Below are 20,156 nucleotides of genomic sequence, written 5' to 3'. Positions count from 1 at the left end.
TGTTTCTATGGCTTGGAGATGTCCACAGAATGGAAGATGGCAGGATCCCCAAGGATGTGCTCTACAGCGAGTTGGCAGACCAACTCTATGTTATAAAGATGTCCACAAACGAGACATGACTGCTGGAAACATCAACCCCACCATGTGGGAATCCCTTGAATAGAACTGCAGTGCCTGGAGACAGGCAGCCAGTCAGGCCATGTATCCATAGCAGTGACCAGAGGAGGAATGACCCCTGGGAGGAGTGCAGAAATAAGACATGCCATGGTGCATCTGCAGCAGCACAACCGGGTGCCTTCATCTGCAACAAAACATGTTTCTTCTTTATCGGTCTCTACAGCCTTTAACTCCCCAATGGTTTGACTTCACATCAAACACTCCTCCATGGCATCCTGAGACAGACAGATGCCAACACCAATGACTACCATCATGCTTCCACAATGTCTTGAGCCAATGGTTCACATCTAATTCTGTTTAAACTCAGGTTGTTAGAGGGGAAAATGCACATGCTGTTTAGCATTTTAAAAACCATTTAAAAAAATCTCCTGCTTCAAAGTCCTTGGATACCATACATCTGAATGAGTTTGCACACGTCTAGTACAGAATTATGTAATACTGTATTGCTAGTGTAAACTGTATTCATCTGAACAGAAGAGTGGAGTGGACTGATAATAATAAGTTGTTTACTGAAAGCTCAAAATATCACTAAGTCGAACATATGAAAATAACTCAATTAGCTTGAATTTTGATTAGAAGATATAAACTGTGAAGCATCTGGTATGCGGTAGACCCAAAGTTGTCCTTCCATTTGCAGAGAACTATTTGATCCACAGAGAGCTTTTACCATTGTAGGGAGGAGGCAATGATCACATAATTATCCTGTCCTCCAGTCCACCCACCCAGACCAAGTTCTCTCCAGAAGCAAGTATAGCTTTAACACAAGCAGAGCACTCTCAATCAAATCTCATTGTTCTCGGTAGAGCCTTCAGTCCAATTAGGATCGTTTTGAAGCCTTAGTTTCACTCACTTAAAAATAATCATACTGGTAGCATTTTGAACAATCCTTACAGTTCTAAAAACGTTTCCCCCAACCCCTCTGTGTTGACATATTGCCTCCTGCAGCACATTTAGACAGCCTTTGTCCTTCAGACTGGATATTTTCCTGCTGGTTTCTCAATTTGTATAATTTATTAGGTCTATACTGATTTTATCCGCTAAGTGTGTTATTTTAGCAATTTCTTGCTGTAAGTTGTCTTGAGTAGTTTGATTTTTGAGCTAGAAAGGCGGAATATGAATACTCTTAACAAACACATTTTTTAGAATATTAATGCATTTACAATCTATTCTTGCCCTTACAAGCTAAAAAAAAATTGGTAGGAACAAGCCTTTAATAAGTTAAAGAGTGAAGTTTAGTAATGATATATCTGTACCTTTGCAAAAAGGAGAAAGGAGAAAGGCATTGAAACAAATTCCAGCCCAATCTAATTCATTAACTGTTCTACAAAGAGGGCTGCTGTTGTTTAATGCAGGGAGAAGATGTCGATCTAGATAAATAAATGAAAGGAGAAACTAAAATAACTAGGTTGCAAAGTGAAAGCACCTTTGAGGGGTTCTCACGTCAGCACCCATCAAACACAAAAAACATGGACCAAATCAAAGCTTAAGGTGATGTCAAAACAAACAAAAGAGACGTGTTCTACTGAAGACAAAGGTGAAAAAAGAATGGTATTCCGCTTGGAATAGAAGATTCAAGACTACCTGTCAATCATTTGATTTTGTTGACAACCTTGTTGAGCTGTCTTCAAACATTAAGGGAGTTCAAAGGAAGGTAAAAATTAAGATGAAAAAAGATAAGGACAAGGGCAAAACATTATATATGGGAGGTCACAATGTTTTCTTTTGTTCTACAAGCTACTACCCCCCTTTCTTTTTTTCCTGAAAGAGTTAACCAAGATACTATATTTTGACAATGAACTACCTGACCCTCTGCAGTCTTGGAATTTGAGAACCAACATGTACTGGGGATTTCTCACAGCTAACACTTAGTTGCCATGAGTCTCTTCTTTGGTGATCACTCATAGCTGAGTAAGATTGTCTTCCATAAAGTTTTAATAATGGGTCCGTAAGTGACTGTGGAGGCCAATTCTGGATCCACATGTCCTTCCACAGTGGGAACATTGGTTTCCGGGCAGGAGTTGATCACGGTCTGGATTTGCCAAGCATGCCTTCGTCTTAGCACATTTCTCCCTTGTGTCCTGAGATCGAGTTTCTTCAAAGCCCATGACACCTTTGGTAAAGGCTGTTCTCCAACTGGAGCACTCGCAGGCCAGTGTTTCCCAGTTGTCAGTGTTTATACTACATTTTTTAAAATTTGCCTTGAGACAGTCTTTAAACCTCTTTTGTTGACCACCAGCATTACGCTTTCCATTTTTAAGTTTGGAATAGAGTAGTTGCTTTGGAAGACAATCATCAGGCATCCGCACAACATGACCAGTCCAACAAAGTTGATGTTGAAGAATCATTGCTTCAACACTGGTGATCTTTGCTTCTTCCAGTACACTGATATTAGTTCGCCTGTCTTCCCAAGTGATGTGTAAAATGTGCCATGAGTAAGGGGCCCAGAGCTACAGGAATAATAGCAGCAGCAGCAACAACAACAACAATAAAGAAACTGGCATCAGCAAGGAAGCACTTGCAAGAAAAGTGATTACTGTACAACTCTCTTAAGAGGTTTTAGCACATTAGATTTATTAAATAAGTCTCATTACACAAACACACATACCCCTCAGTACCACTGAAGTCAGTATCATACACTTCAAGGAACTGGGTGTAAGGTATTGGATTTGAGCAAACAAATGTATATTATTTGCTTAGATACAATATTGGAGTTTATGATGACAACCTTAAAGATTAACATATTTTGCCTGTGATAAAAAGCAACCTTCACAAGCTCTCTTTTTCATACAACTTTCTTTAATACTTCTCCATTCAACCGACAGCTACACAAGCAAAATGAGTGCATGCACAATGAATGAGATGGAAAGAAATACTGAAAGGGCCAGAGTGCCGTCACATAGACCAAAGGGATTTCCCTCATCTTGAATATTGCAGGCAAGGCTGGTCACCCCATCTTAAAACAGACATATAGTAGGAAAAATAGGATGATCCAGAGACGCATGATGAAAATGATAAGAGATATGGAGAGACTTCTGTGAAAAAAGATTGAGAAGATTAGAATCATTGTTTTGAGAGTACAAAGAAAGAACAAATTATAAATAAATGTTTTTGGTACATAATGAACTGCTTCCCATTTAGTGCTTCTTGTCCTTCAGCAGAAACTTAGGGGGGGGGCAGCGGCTTTGAAATCTGGCAGAAATACATATATTAATACAATGCACTAATTTCCTCTGAAACTCATTTGCTCTTATTTTAATTGAATCTTGGTGCACAGTAAGTCTCTGAATCAGACAACTGTATACACACAGAGATGAACTGTGGGTTACTAAACAAACAAACTGCCTAACAATAAATTGTCAGCTTCAAGGGAAGCTATTTTCCTCGTTTATGGTGTTTCTTTGGTCCAATCTTTTATGGCAAACTCTTAGATGAACTTGACCTGCAATGGAACATGTCCTTGGATCTTTCAGAGCTCTGCCTGTTTAGAGAGTGAGCAGGGACACACTACGTCAACACAGGATTATTAAGCTCCAATTTTAAATTCAAAGCTTTGTCTCTATGCTTCCCCACCTTATACTTCTCCCTGGGGTATATTGTACAGCATATAAATTCATCTAGAAATCTATCATCTTCCAGTTCTACGGATACAACTTTAAAACAATTTTAACCACCTTCTCCATTCATTAACATAACTGAAGGAGTGGTGATGGGAAAAGTTGCCCTTTGACTACTTCTGCAACCAGTGCATTAAGAATGAAATCCTATACTTGATATATGCCTCCTAAGTGAGTCATAGGATACGGGCATATCCTACACTTCTACACTGACATAACCCACATACACTTCCACTAGTGGCAATACAGCAGGGAAACTTCATGGATATGCTAGCAGAGCACTATACTGATGTATGGAACTCTACTGGTGTAGTAATCAAATCGGGGGCAGAATCATGAGAGTGTCATGGTTGTAATAGGCAGGAGCAGATACACAAAAAATCCAAGAGTCCCTTAGATCCCAAACCTGCCTCCAACACCAAAGTAATGTAACACAGACTTCAGAGATATTTCAAAACATGCACTGAATTCAATGGAGGAAAAAACTCATTGTGTCCTGCAGAACACCTACTCATAGGATTCAGACTAACTGTGACCTCATCACAGCATACCAACACAAACCTCAAACAGAAACTCAGATTATAGAAAGGGCTTTATCTTCCTGGTCTCCTGTCATAAACACTTACAGCACTCAAATGGGAACTTTGGTGACTGAAATTGTGAAAGAAAGAGCACTTTGCACAAATAGCCTAACTTCAGGAATTATTGCTCTTTCCACTGGCAGAGCTTCATGCTCCGGCACCGGGGGCGGGGGCTGGTGCGTGTTCTGTGGGCGTGGCATGCCGCCAGTAGGGGCGTGGCACGTGTTCTGAGGACGTGGCGCCCAGCACGGGCGGGGGAGGGGCAGCCGTCATGGTGCCCTTGGGATCGCGCTGCCTGGGGCGGAGTGCCCCCATCACCCCTCCCTTCCTACGCTCTTTCTTTTACAGGAATTCCATCTCAGGACTCCAGACACACATACCCAAAAACAGCTAGGAGGACATAAAAGCTATACATATGCTTTTCCAACAAAATTTTCAAATCTACCATTTTGCTCTAATCAATTAGAACAACTATCGTATGACACTTACTATAAAATGTATGTACCTCTTGATTGTAAAAAAAAAACCTCTCAAAGTGATTTAAAAATTATTAAAATAGACCAGTGAAAGTCTGTTGCTGCTTTGTATCAGCTGATAATTTTCTTTTATACTGTCAGCTTGTTGTTTTCATTTGAAGGTTTTTTTTTTAATCTGGCATGTCTGCCTCTATGGCAATGTATTTTATTGTATTTGCTGTCATTTTAGTGTGATGATATTTGTGAAATGTGCTAGCATTTGGAAAACGGGGTTTAAAAAAACCTGTACAGAAAAAAGTGCAGAATAAATCTGATCAATGTCTTAAAAAGGAAGGCTTGGTTTACATTTTAAAGTAAGGTTACCAGACGTCCCCATTTCCTGGGGATAGTCCCTGGAATTACCGATCAGTCCCCAGACAAAATCCACTGAATTTGACTGAAGTTGAAAAGTGTCCGCGGATTCACTGAAAAAAATCTGGTAACCTTATGTTATAAGAATTTTGAGGTCACACATATATAATAAATGTTCATAAATGTACCACGCAAACAGTACAGGAAGACAGGCCTGAAAACCATTTTGACTCTCCCAAACTGACCAGAATTAAAGTGATATCCATCTTGTTGTAGGAGTTTTCCCCACCCCACTGAATCACACACACACATTTCCACATGACTAGCAACTTGGGAGCCATAATCCTATCAAGCCGGAGGCTCTGCCAACTGGACATTTCCCCATCAATGGCGCCAGACTGCTAGCCATCTCATTCACAATGGAAGACTCCTCCAAACAAAAGACAGTGATCAACTTTCACGAAAATTTTTCTTTGCGTTTAGGAATTCACACCTGGGAGGGGTGAGAGGAGGACTAGGAGAAGTGTCCAAAGTGCTCAGATTTCTACCTTGAACCCTCCTTTTTTGTGAAATATTGATTACATAGCTGTGATGTAGGAATGATGTATTGGGGGGGGTGTTTCTTGGTGATAGGAAAACTGATAAAAGGTGGAGGTTCTCTTTTGTTCTGTTTTCCTTCCTTATTCTCCTGCGTGAGGGGAAGGACCCTGTTGCAACAGCAAAAATAAAGGCTTTGCTTCTCAAACTTCTCTGGTTGGCCTCTGTTATATATTCTCCGACCGATGGAGAACCCAATAAGGCTCTTGTGTACCCCATAAGGGAATAAGGCCAGATTTTTGCTTTTAACACTTATTTTAAAGTATTCAAATAAAATCACCTTGAAATGAATAGTAGGTAAAAAAAATGAAATAAATAGTATGAATAGAGCAACTAAGAAAAGGACCAGACCTTTAAATGCTATGGCATCCACTATCCTAAAGCATGAATATTATTGTGTAATTCCTTCACACCCTCTTTTGTAACAGCCCACACCAGCTTTTTTCATATTACATTATTAGCAACAACTTCTCAGGGGTTTGTCTCCAAGGCACCTGTAAGGTTGGTTCAGTCTTGGTGAATTTCTAAGAAAGGAAGCACTGACTTCATGAGATTCTGCAAGGACCTTCATGCCATGACCAACACACACACACACATACTTCTACAAACACAAAGGCCCAAGGCTCTGACCTGAGGATCACTTACAAATACTGACTAAATGTTACTGAAAATTGGTCATTTCCTACTGAAAAGAAAAGTAGGGGAGTTCTTTCTTTAAAAACCTGCACCTTTAGATATTTGCTCTCCAGCTTTTCTGTTTATTTATCAGTGATACAAAGCTTTATCTGAAACAACAAATAGTCTTCTGGCACCTTAAGGATCAACAAATTTCATGGACTAAAGTTCACTACCGGTAGATTGGAGTCAGGAAGTGTAGCCCTCAATTCATTTACACATCGGTGCAACGGGGCAGGTGTAAATCTTCGAGTTAAATAGCAATGAAATGCAAAAAGGAAAGTGTATGACTATTCAATCAGAGCTTAAATGTATGCAATAAAAGAGCAGTGAGTGCAAAACATAATTATAAATAAACAAACAAACATACTGCCTTTAGTCGAGGATCACCGTTTTATAGTATAAACACACTAAAATACATAACATAATAAGAAACAAAACAACAACCCCCCTCCTTAGTAAAAAGGGCCATAGATAGTTTAATTAGCCAAATGCCCGGGGAAATAGGAATGTTTTCACCTAATGCCTAAAGATATGCAATGAAGGCCTCCCTGGAGAAAGCTTACCACAAATGGCGACCCACTGCAGAAAAGGTTTGTTCTTGTGTTGTCACCTTCAGGACCTCTCATGGAGGAGTCACGTGAAGAAGGGCCTCAGATGATTATTGCGGTGTCCAGGTCGGTTCATATGAGGAGAGGTGGTCCATGAGGTATTATGGCCCTCAGCCATTTAAGGCTTTATAGGTCCAAACCAGCACTCTGAGTTGAACCCAGAAACTAACTGGCAGCCAATGCAGTTGCACCAGTCTTGCTCCAATGAGCAACCTGGCAGCTGAATTCTGCACCAGCTGAAGTTTCTGAACTGTATTCAGAGGCAACCACATGTATAACACTTTGCAGTAATCTAACCTAGATGTTATCAGAACATCTTCTTTGGCGATCACTCGTAGCTGAGTAAGATTGTCTTCCATAAACACGGTTTTAACAATGGGTCCGTAAGTGACTGTGGAGGCCAATTCTGGATCCACATGTCCTTCCACAGTGGGGACATTGGTTTCCGGGCAGGAGTTGATCACGGTCTGGATTTGCCAAGCGTGCCTTCCTCTTAAGCACATTTGTCCCTTGTGTCCTGAGATCGAGTTCTTCAAAACCCATGACACCTTTGGTAAAGGCTGTTCTCCAACTGGAATCGCTCTCAGGTCAGTGTTTCCCAGTTGTCAGTGTTTATACTACATTTTTAAAGATTTGCCTTGAGACAGTCTTTAAACCTCTTTTGTTGACCACCATCATTACGCTTTCCATTGTTAAGTTCAGAATAGAGTAGTTGCTTTGGAAGACAATCATCAGGCATCCGCACAACATGACCAGTCCAACAAAGTTGATGTTGAAGAATCATTGCTTCAACACTGGTGATCTTTGCTTCTTCCAGTACACTGATATTAGTTCGCCTGTCTTCCCAAGTGATGTGTAAAAATTTTCGGAGATACCATTGATGGAATCTTTTGGGGAGTTGGCGGTTATAAATGGTCCATGTTTCACAAGCATATAATAAGGCTGGTAGTACAATAGCTTTGTAAACAAGCATTTTGGTTTCCCTGCGAATGTCCCGGTCCTCTGGATTTCTGCACTTCAATCGGGAGAAAGCCGCACTCACAGAGCTCAGGCGATGCTGGATTTCGCCATCAATGTTGGCCCTTGTGGAAAGGTAACTGCCTAGGTAGGAGAAGTGATCAACATTTTCCAACGTTACACCACTGAGTTGGATTTGTGGCGCTGCAGAGGGGTTATTTTGTACTTGTTGGTGTAGCACTTTGGTTTTTTGGATGTTGAGTGATAGGCCAAGCTTTTTGTAAGCTTCTGCAAAGAAATTTAGGATGGTTTGGAGGTCATCCTCTGAGCGTGCACACACTATGTTGTCATCAGCATACTGAAGCTCTATGGCGGAAGTCTCTATGACGGAAGTTACGGTAAGTGTACTTTTTGCTTTCAGCCTGCTCAGATTGAAGAGCTTTCCATCTGTTCGATATATGATTTCTACTCTGGTGGGGAGTTTCCCTTTCACAAAGTGTAGGATCATGGCAATGAAAATAATGAAGAGTGTTGGGGCAATAACGCAACCCTGTTTAACACCTGATCCGACTGTGAATGGTTCACTTTGAGAGCCATTGTTATCTGCGATTGTTGCTGTCATATTATCATGGAGGAGCCGAATGATGTATACAAATTTATCTGGGCAGCCAATTTTCAGAAGGACAGTCCACAGGGCATTACGATTTACAGTGTCGAAAGCCTTCGTCCGGTCAATAAACGCCATATACAGGGGTTGGTTTTGCTCTCTGCATTTTTCTTGAAGCTGTCGAGTGGTGAAAATCATATCTACTGTCCCCCTAGAAGGCCGAAAACCATTTTGGGATTTAGGAAGGGTCACCTCAGATATTGTTACCAGACGGTTTGCTAAGATCCTTGCAAGAATTTTGCCAGCCGCAGCTAATAGAGAGATGCCTCGATAGTTTCCACAATCAGTTCTGTCACCTTTTTTAAAAAAGAGATTGATAATTTTGGCATCCCTAGGGTCTGCTGGGATTTCTTCTCTTTCCCAGATTTTTCAATGAGCTTGTGAAGTTGTTGTGTAAGTTCAATTCCGCTACTTTGAAGATTTTGGCAGGTCCACTGGCTTTGTTGTTTTTCATTTGGTTAATAGCTGTACACAACTCTCCCAGATTTGGAGATACTGCAAGCTCATCTCTAACTTGTTTTTGCGGAAGAGATATTGGAAAAGTTCTTTCCAGTGCAGTGCAATAGCTTCTTTATCTTTTAGAAGTGTGATACCGTCTGCTGTGAGTGAAGAGGAGTTAAAGAACATTTTAATGAGGGTGAAAGAGGAGAGCGCAAAATATGGTCTGAAGCTCAACATCAAAAAAACTATGATCATGGTCACTGGTCCCATCACCTCCTGGCAAATAGAAGGGGAAGAAATGGAGGCAGTGAGAGATTTTACTTTCTTGGGTTCCATGATCACTGGTGGTGACAGCAGTCATGAAATTAAAAGATACCTGCTTCTTGTGAGAAAAGCAATGACAAACCTAGACAGCATCTTAAAAAGCAGAGACATCACCTTGCCGACAAAGGTCCGTATAAGTTAAAGCTATGGTTTTCCCAGTAGTGATGTATGGAAGTGAGAGCTGGTCCATAAAGAAGGCTGATTGCTGAAGAATTTATGCTTTTGAATTATGGTGCTGGAGGAGACTCTTGAGAGTCCCATGGACTACAAGAAGATCAAACCTATCCATTCTGAAGGAAATCAGCCCTGAGTGCTCACTGGAAGGACAGGTCCTGAAGCTGAGGCTCAAATACTTTGGCCACCTCATGAGAAGAGAAGACTCCCTGGAAAAGACCCTGATGTTGGGAAAGATTGAGGGCACAAGGAGAAGGGCACAACAGAGGACGGGATGGTTGGACATTGTTCTCGAAGCCACCAACATGAGTCTGACCAAACTGCGGGAGGCAGTGGAAGACAGGAGTGCCTGGCGTGCTCTGGTCCATGGGGTCACGAAGAGTCGGACAGGACTAAACGCCTAAACAACAACAACCGTCTGCTGAGCGTAGGGGGCATATGCCATGATTTATTGGCCCACAGGTGGTCTTTGTGGCTTTAAAGAAACTCTGTACATCATGAGTGCCAGCTAAGTGCTGGATCTCTTGAGCTTTTTTTTTTAATCCACCAGGTGTTTTTTAGTTCTCTGGTTCTTCTTTGAACCTCAGCCTTAGCATTGGCATAGGTTTTTTTCTTAGTGGCACAGTTTCTATATCTTTGCCAGATCTGAAAGGCCTTCCTTTTCTTGTCAATCATGCATTCAATCTCACTGTCATTCTCATCAAATCAGTCATGGAGTTTCTTGGTTTGGTATCCAATAGTTTGTTCATAGGCTGCAATAATGGATATTTTTAGCTTGGTCCAGTGTTCTTCAATGTTATCAGGGAATTCTGAAAGCAGATGGTCCTTAAGAGTCGTTTGGAAGCAATCCTGCTTAATGGGATCTTGAAGGGCTTGAGTGTTCATTTTGCGCCTTGGTTTCCTTCCTTGAAGCCTGCATTGAGGTATAATCTTGATAGCCATCGTGGAGCGTATTAGTCGGTGATCTGTCCAGCAGTCGTCGGCGCTCGTCATAGCTCTGGCAAGGTACACATCACGGCGATCTTTAGCACGGACAATAACATAGTCTAAAAGGTGCCAGTGGTTTGACCGAGAGCTTTATTCAAAGGGTTGAGAATCGCTCATTAATGCCGGTAGGGACTTCTGACAGGAGCTTCGCAAGGTCGTTTTTGATAGCGAAGCATACCCCATGTATTCAATGTTCTTGTTCATATAGATCTTTCCAGAGGAATGTGTAGCCTCCTTTTTCTTCCTTCAGTTGTCCCTCGCCTGCTCTTCAAGTCTCTTGAAGCGCTGCAATATCATTGTTAAAACGTCGCAGCTCTCTTGCAATGATGGGAGTTCTGCGTTCAGGATGCTCACTGTCTGTGTTATCTGAAAAAGTCCGTATATTCCATGTTCCAAAGTTCAATTGTCTTTTACAACCACTAGGATCCTAAGAAGGGCTGCTCAGTCATGGATACACTGCCGAGCTGCTCAACTGCCTCGTACCTTGAGTCCGAACGACTGAGTCTGTATCCACCGCCCATGTGCCGGTTCATGACTAGGGCCTTCTAGATTTCACGATCCTGCCCCCGTTACCATTTGCCGATTGCCATGGGACTTTTGGAGTTTCGGTTGGGTTTTTGGAAGACGTCTGTGCGTGAATTTGTTTTATGTGTGTAGATCAGTGCACACTGACCAACGCACAGTCTTCGCAGTAGGGCTCTGTAGTCACGACAAACCGGTAGATTCCTATCTGCTGCAGCCTTCATCCGATCATTCTTTGTCTAGCTCCTTCCCTTTGACCTTACCGCCTTGGGTGACCCTGCTGGGAGTATGAGATTCCCGACGGCTTCACTCACAAGGGTCATAGGAACATGCAAGCCCACTCACCATGACAAGGTGATGATCCAGCGAGTAGGTATCAGAACATGGAAACAAAAGTAAGGTTATCCTGGTCCAGACAGGGTGCAGCTGGGGCACCAGCTGAAGCTGAAGGAAGGCACTCTGCATCACTGAAGCCGCCTGAGCCTCAAGTGACATCAATGGATCCAGAAGGACCCCCAAGTACCCGCTCCTTCAGATGGAGTGTAACCCCATCAAGATCTGACCACCTATCCATCTGGTCTAGGGAATCGCCCACTAACAGTCTTAGCTGGATTGAGCTTCAACCTTTTGGCTCTCATCCACTCACAAAAACTGTAATTTGGTGCTAACACAAGCTTCTTATAAATAGATTGGATATTATCTGTAGACAGTTCTACCCTCTAAAATTCTGAACAATGCAATACTTTTTTTATAAAAAAAACCCCACTGTTGGGCAGTTTATGATGCACTATGAGTAAGACAGGCCCAAATGAACTTACATGGGCTACTGAATGTGCTCCAGAAATACTGTACTGCGTATCAATACCTGAAAATCAAAAGCTATGCACATTTTGAAGATGCTGTCAATTCTGTAATTATAGTTAGTTGATCTTTTCTTATATTAATAATTATTCCTTGGTGTTTTAGTCTTACATTTTGCAGATTCAAATCACTTTCACATGCTTAAACTGATGAGTACTTCAATAAAAATAATTTTTTATACAAAACTGTTGATTTGGGGACTAGTAAGCGGGGGGAGAGAGATGCAGGTGGTGCTGTGGGTTAAACCACTGAGCCTAGGGCTTGCTGATCAGAAGGTCGCCGGTTCGAATCCCTGTGATGGGGTGAGCTCCTGTTGCTCGGTCCCAGCTCCTGCCAACCTAGCAGTTTGAAAGCACGTCAAAGTGCAAGTAGATAAATAGGTACCACTCTGGCAGGAAGATAAAACAGCATTTCTGTGCACTGCTCTGGTTTCTCCAGAAGCAGCTTAGGCCAGTAAAGCGAGATGAGCGCCGCAACCCCAGAGTCGTCCGCGACTGGACCTACTGGTCAGGGGTCCCTTTACCTTTACCTCTAATACACGGGTGTCAAACACAAGGCCCGGGGGCCAAATCCGGCCCGCCAGACCTCGTCATGTGGCCCGCCGAGCGCCCCAGCCAGTGGGACCCAGCAGCGGGACCTTGCTGCTGAAGCGCCGCGCCGACAAAGCGCCGACAAACAGCTGGGGCCAGGGGGGGTAGAAAGGCGGCCGGAGCAGCGCTGCGTGGAGCGCCCCGAGCCACAGCAGGAGAAGGAGGAGGCCGCTTGCCAGGTCAGCGCCCGGTAGCACCGCACGGAGAGTCCCGAGCCTCTGCGACGCAGCAGTGCTCTGTAGCACTTTGAATCCTCCTCCTCCTGCCATGGCTCGGCACCTGGAAACGGCTGCTGCTGCTGCTGCTGAAGCACAGACAAAGCACCCAGCAGCGCCCCGTGGAGGAGGAGGATTCAAAGTGCTGCAGAGCACTGCTGCGTCCCAGAGGCTCAGGACTCTCTGCACGGCGCTGCCAGGCACCGACCCGGCAAGCCGCCGCCTCCTCCTCCTCTTGCCTCACCTCCTCCTCCTCCTGCCACGGCTCAGCCTCATGAACGTGAGCTCAGCAGCAGCTCAGCCTCACGAACGTGCAACTCTGAGGCTTTACGCACTTCTCCTAAAACGGACACCCGCTGCCTCACGCTGCACGGGAAATGCTTTTTGCCCCTGGGTCCCTTCGCGCTCTTTTCTGGCGCTGAATCAAGGTGGCGATCCCCCCCTCCCTTTCTTTCTTCCTCTCTCTCGTTCTTATTCTTTCTTTCCCTCTCCTTCCTTCCTTCTTTATCTCTGTCTTCTCTCCCTCTTTCTTTTTCTTTCCTTCTTTATTCCTTCTTTCCTACTCTTCTTTCTCTCACCTATTTCCTTCCTCTCTCCCTCCTGCTCCCTCTTTTCTTTCTTCCTTCCTTCCTTCCTTTCTTCCTTCTGTCCTTCCCATCTTTCTTCCTCTCCCTCATTCTTATTCTTTCTTTCCCTCTACTTCCTTCCTTCTTTCTCCCTTTCCGTCTTCTCTCCCTCTTTCTTTTTCTTTCCTTCTTTATTCCCTTCCTTATTTCCTACTCTTCTCTCTCTCCCCTCTTTCCTTCCTTCCTCTCTCCCTCCCACTCCCTCTTTTCTTCCTTCCTTCCTTCCTCCCTCCCTCCCTCCCCTCCCCCTCCCTCTCCTCAGAAACATAGAATGCTGCTTTATACTTCTGGCCCTTAAACCCTGGAACCAGGAGAGCAGCTCCAGTGAGTCAACCTCAGCCAGTCCCTTTGGTGAAGGGTGGTGGCTCACTGGCAGAACATCTGTCCTGCATGCAGAAGGACCCCAGCATCTCCAGGTACTAGTAGCTCTGCAAAGGTTCTGCATGAAACCCTAGCGAGCCTCCACCACCCAGTGCAGTTACCAAAAATCATTTTTCAATAAATTGTACAATAATTGTACATTTGAATATCTACTTGCCATTATTCTGACTATGTTTCTGCTTTCAGAGCTAGTTATTACTTACATTATTACAAAAAACAGTAATAATTGAATGCAGTGACAATAATTTATGATAATAAAGAGTGGACACATAGTCCTACAGATACAACCGGCCCTTTGAGGGTGACCAAACTGCTGATGCGGCCCCCGATGAATTTGAGTTTGACACCCCTGCTCTAATAGGATATGATTCCCAAATTTGTAACACGAGATGAGTGCCGCAACCCTCAGGGATCCCTTTACCTTTAAGCGGGGGGAGAAGTCATACAAAAAAAAGTGGGTAGCCCCCTCCCCAATGCAAACTCACAGCTGTCCTCATTGGGATGGTGCAGCAGGGCCTCCTCTATAGATGTCCTAATCTTGTGGAGTCCATTGCCCATTGGAACCTCTCTCTGACCCTTCCCCCTTGGAGAGTGCTGAGGAAAACAGGCTTGCAGGCTGGACCCAAGTTCCCCCACCCCAGGCAGGCTACTGTGGTATTGGATAATCAAAGTCAAGTGAGGAATGAAGTTACCACCTAGCAGCTGATAGGCAGTGACTTCAAGCCCTACTTTCTTCAGGGATTGGCTGTGCTAGGGAGCTCTCCATGGGAAAAGTGTAGAGCAACTGATTCAGTAGGCTTCCTGTGACAGACATCCTTCCTTGCCAAAGAACAACTGGAAACACACTTTTAAGTCTCTACCCACCTGTCCTGGTTCCCAGCTTCCAAAGAACTGAGATTAGGTGCAGAATTCTTTCTAAAGGTTATAATTGTTAGAATACTTCAATATGTAAATACTTCAAGCACTTCAGGCGATACACGTTGCTAATCCCCGATTTGTTACTTTGCAATTCAGGCATTGGTAATCCCTCTGCTACACAATGCAGGTTTCCTAGCTAGCTCAGAGCCATGGAAAGTTGATCCAACCCTTGGCTCCCTCCCTTTCTACCTTAAGTACTGAACGGACTGGGTAGGGGGCATTTCTGCAGGACTTGGGAGATGGGTGTGTCTCAAACTCCTGCAAAGAGATTGCAGATTGCCAGAACCGCTGCCAACCTCTGGCTATAATGGGATGTGCTCACTCATGAGTGGTTCCTCCACAGCAAGAGGATCCAGCGGAGAAGGCTGGGGCAAGAGAGCTCACCATGGGATTGATGGTGACAGGGAAACAGGACAGCAAGCCTCCACTCTGGATTTTTGCTAGCAGGTACCCTCTGGCGGAGCCCCCCACTAAACTCACTGAAGCCCTCCACAGGATCGTCCTCATCCTGACTCAGTTAGCCCTCAAAATGCCCCACACATGACATTGCAGGTGATGTCAGGTGTGGAACAGGTGGGCACAGTTTTGGGAAAACAGCCTAGCAGGCCAAACAGGGCCCTATGTTGGGCCTGATTAGTCCTGTGGGCTGATAGTTACCCAACCCTGCAGTAAGAGGAGCATTCTTTTATTCATAATAGCTAGGAGTCCTTTCCACTACTAGGCGTGGGTGATGTATTGAGAGCGATTTTAGAATTTCTGATCAATGTATTGAGAATCCCCGGAGCGCCCACCCAGTGTCAGGGACTGGGCAGAGGGGGAGGAATGGTGGAGACCACCACCCCATCCAGACCCTTCCAGGGAGGAGGAAGAGGAAGACAGCATAGATTTACAACAGTGGTTTGCAGGAGCTTGCAGCTCAGAGGCAGATGAGGGGGAAAGTTGGGAAATAATGTGAGAGCCAGAGCAGCAGCTGGCTGACACGTTATCATTAGAAAGCATCCTAGACCTACCATTTCCCAGAACCTGGCGAGTCTTAAAAGTAGGAAAGCAAAGAGCTCGAAGACAGAGGGCACTAAGCGGCACCCATAGAGATGATGATGATGAAGTATGACAAATGAGGAATGGGAGAGAGGGGGGATGGAGATTCACTCGGGACAACGCCATTATCCAAGAGGCTGGGTTCTATAGCCTCTCTCTCTGTAAGAAGGACTGTAAGAAACTTTCCCTTGCCTTTATACTTTCCTGGGCAACCAGCCAGGAGCCGCTGATAGCATCCTGACACCTGGCAGCCTGCAAAGGCAGCTTGCACCTCCTGAGCCTGAAAGTTCAGGCGAGATGTGGGGGGAGGCGCAAGCGCCACATTTCCATTTACCTGCTAGGGACAAATACAAATACAGGAATCTCCAGAGCGGAGGGCAGGAAATGGCACACCCAAAGGCGGAACAGTGGCTCCCGATGATGCGAAAGATCATCAGGATGAGCCATGGCTGACGGTTCTGGAGAGGCTGGCAGCTCCATAGAGCCTCAGCTGATGTGCTCCGCCCAGTCTGCCCAGTCTTGACAGGAACTGTGCATGGTGATGCTAACAGTCTTCATGGCCAGCAATTGCTTCTTTCCTCCCCGCCTCCTTTCTGACATCATAATATACCACCATATTGCAAAGTTTAGCTGGCGATATATTACAATGTTGGAAAGCAGATCTACCCACTACCCTCCCTGTCTTTGCTTCCACTGCCCTGGAGGCTACCATTCAATACAGAATAGCTTCAACAATCTTCTTCCCTATCTGAATAGCCCAAAGGTGGCTATCAGTCAACTGCAGATGCTGCAGACAGAACTGAGAATCGGTTCATCCTGAACATTTGCAGCATTTGCACCTCCCTGAAAAGTTTATTATTCTGCATGAAAACCAGTGATTTAGATCCCAGCAGAATAAGGAAGCTGACTGTAAAGAGCAATAAAATGCATGCAACCAGATGAAATGTATTCATGTTCCCTAAGTGGAGGAACTCTTTCTTATGCCTTGTAGAAGAATAACCAGGTTTGAATAATTTATTCCCCAAGGCTTTGTGCTAAAATCCCAACTGATGCCCAAATACTGCTTCAAATACGTTATGTTTATGTACTTACTCATCTAACTCCTCTTCATCTGCTTTTGATGTGTCAGCATAGAGGTATTTGCTCATGTCCACAGGCCGTATATTTTTTCTTTTTGCTGGTTGAGGAGGAAAGTCTTTGACGGGTGCTAGCATTTCTATTTCAGGGTCTGCCTCATCAAAAGGATTCACATACTCTGCAACCTCCTCATCCTTGAATGGGTTGTACTCATCGTCATCATCATCATAGTAGGATTCTTCTTGTTTTGAAGATGAAGCTAGATTAATATCTGTTTCTATAGAAAGCAACATAATTTTTTGTTGTTTCATATGGAAAGATTTCCTGCTCTGTCATGGAGACCAACACATTTCTATCCCTAAAAATACATTTTAACAGTTTCAAATTATTTAGCATTCATAAAGGTGTTATAAGTAGGATAAGGTACCGTAAGTGTTTTTACATGGTTCTCTAGATAAATAAAGCCTTATGAGAAATGGTTAGATTAGATGAAGAAGTTAACATCTTGGTAACTTGTGGAGTACAGAAAAAGCTACTAAAGAAAATTTACCAGGATTGGCATGACAGTCCCACAGAATCAATGACATAGGAGGATAGCAATTAAGCTATCCAGACACAACATAGATGACACCAAGGGCCCATAAGATGAAGCACTCACTCCACTGGGCAGATTCTAGCTGGAGCACCATTTTCTTGTTTTAAGATTCCATTTTTGTTGGGATTTTTAAAATAGAATTGGGTGTTCACTTAGAGTTTTAATCAAAGTGCAAATTTGTCCAAGGCCAGCACAGTGACCCAGAACTAGCCACTCTGAAGAATCAATAATATGCAAACAGGTGCACCACAACAATGCAAAAAAAAACAACCTTTAGTTTTCTTGAGAAATGTGAGGACAGTGGTCTTTGTTGATGTTTAGCTGCCAGGCACCATTTTGAATCAGGATGATGGACAAAACTTGATTTTACCCAATTTTTGGCATGAAAGATCCAAACTCACAAATTATACTGTCCATTTAAAAAAAACAACAGAATTTTTCAATTTCTAAAAAATTCTGGCCACTCCCTGTTAGTTTACAATGGAGCTGGCAGAGGCCAGAAATTCAAAGTAGAGTCAATGATGGAGGCATATTCAAGGGGTACAGGCTATGTTTATAATGCAATTCCCCAGTTGAAGTTCTTTTTATCCTACTTTAATATTTATCACAAGGGACTCAGGTGGCGCTGTGGGTTAAACCACAGAGTCTAGGGCTTGCTGATCAGAAGGTTGGTGGTTCGAATCCCTGCAAAGGGGTGAGCTCCCGTTGCTCGGTCCCAGCTCCTGCCAACCTAGCAGTTCGAAAGCATGTCAAAGTGCAAGTAGATAAATAGGTACCGCTCCGGCGGGAAGGTAAACGGCATTTCCGTGCACTGCTCTGGTTCGCCAGAAGCAGCTTTGTCATGCTGGCCACATGACCTGGAAGCTGTCTGTGGACAAATGCCGGCTCCCTTGGCCTATAGAGCGAGATGAGTGCCGCAACCCCAGAGTCGGACACGACTGGACCTGATGGTCAGGGGGCCCTTTACCTTTACCTTAGTATTTATCACAGAAGTATGACAAAGAGAAGGACTATAATAGTTCTGGAGTGGCACCTATTGAATGAATGTTGAAGAATATAATGAATTAAATATTTATGCAGTTGTTTATATTTGGCTGCATTTAAAATTTCAAATGGTTTCTTTTTTAAAATAAAAAGCCACTCCAGATTAAACACTAAACACTGGAATCTAAGAGGTGAGGTGAGCACATGAGAATGATGCAGCAATTTTAAAAAAATTGTAAGGCGCAAGAAAAGCATGTCCATAAAGAAAGCTGCTAGTAAAACAATAAGTTGCTTGTAGGACTCAGGTGGCGCTGTGGGTTAAACCACAGAGTCTAGGGCTTGCTGATCAGAAGGTCGACGGTTCAAATCCCTGCAACGGGGTGAGCTCCCGTTGCTCTGTCCCAGCTCCTGCCCACCTAGCAGTTCGAAAGCACATCAAAGTGCAAGTAGATAAATAGGGACCGCTTCGGCGGGAAGGTAAATGGCATTTCCGTGCGCTGCTCTGGTTCGCCAGAAGCAGCTTTGTCATGCTGGCCACATGACCCGGAAGCTGTCTGTGGACAAACGCTGGCTCCCTCAGCCTATAGAGCGAGATGAGCGCCGCAACCCCAGAGTCAGACACGACTAGACCTGATGGTCAGGGGCCCCTTTACCTTTACCTTAGTATTTATCACAGAAGTATGACAAAGAGAAGGACTATAATAGTTCTGGAGTGGCACCTATTGAATGAATGTTGAAGAATATAATGAATTAACTATTTATGCAGGTAGGTAGCCGTGTTGGTCTGGATCGAAGTAAAATAAAAAAATTCCTTCAGTAGCACCTTAAAGACCAACTAAGTTTTTATTTTGGTATGAGCTTTCGTGTGCATGCACACGAAAGCTCATACCAAAATAAAAACTTAGTTGGTCTTTAAGGTGCTACTGAAGGAATTTAACTATTTATGCAGTTGTTTATATTTGGCTGCATTTAAAATTTCAAATGGTTTCTTTTTTAAAATAAAAAGCCACTCCAGATTAAACACTAAACACTGGAATCTAAGAGGTGAGGTGAGCACATGAGAATGATGCAGCAATTTTTTAAAAAAAAGTAAGACGCAAGAAAAGCATGTCCATAAAAAAAAAGCTGCTGGTTAAACAATAAGTCGCTTGTAATAACACTTAACATTTATATTGTCCTTTAAATCTTCAAAGGTCTTTACAAACATTAACTACTTAATCTAAATTCTTCTGTCAAGTGTGGCTACAGCAGAAATCTGGGATGTATTACTAATCCAGAACAAAGCTGAAAGGGAAATACTATTGCTGTTTAAACTGTTAAAGGCTGCAATCCTAGGCAGACTTAGTTGGGAGTGAGCTCCACTGAATAAAGTGTGATATATTTCTGAGTAAATATGCCCAGAATTGCAATGATTATCAATACACATACAGTCTCAGACACAGCAAATGAGAAGCAGCAGACCCTGAGCTTGCTGTAACATCCAGTGCCACCCTAAGACCATAAGCAATAAAAATATACAAAAGTTCTATACCTTCCATATCAAGGTCTCCAAAGGGATTCAGCTCTGTTGTATCAGGATCTACAAATGGATTTGATCTCGAATTGGCCACGTCTTGATCCTCTTCATCCAAAAAATTAAGCTTGTTTATAAGCTCTGAGAAGCCAAGTACAGTAATTTTCAGTATGACAAAAATTAGGACTGCACATGGTTTGAAAC

The 20,156-nt window shown here is 43.5% G+C and overlaps 1 protein-coding gene across 5 annotated transcripts in view; it reads right to left on the bottom strand.

Moving 5' to 3' along the window:
* The window catches only part of EHBP1 (EH domain binding protein 1), a 282,002-nt gene that overhangs the window by 150,981 nt on the left and 110,865 nt on the right, over positions 1-20,156 (bottom strand). For all 5 annotated transcript variants that reach the window (XM_035110449.3, XM_035110450.3, XM_088665495.1 and 2 more), the window contains 2 exons: positions 19,971-20,093; positions 16,876-17,137 (listed from right to left, as the gene is read on the bottom strand). In XM_035110449.3, the coding sequence (XP_034966340.3) occupies positions 16,876-17,137; positions 19,971-20,093 (385 nt within the window). The remainder of the gene's footprint in view (positions 1-16,875; positions 17,138-19,970; positions 20,094-20,156) is intronic.

The sequence above is a fragment of the Zootoca vivipara genome, chromosome 3, assembly GCF_965207765.1.
Source record: "Zootoca vivipara chromosome 3, rZooViv2.hap1.1, whole genome shotgun sequence".
In the NCBI taxonomy this organism is placed as follows: Eukaryota; Metazoa; Chordata; class Lepidosauria; order Squamata; family Lacertidae; genus Zootoca; species Zootoca vivipara.
The sequence above is the reverse complement of the archived record's forward strand: the minus strand, read 5'-3'. Positions and strand labels throughout refer to the sequence as shown.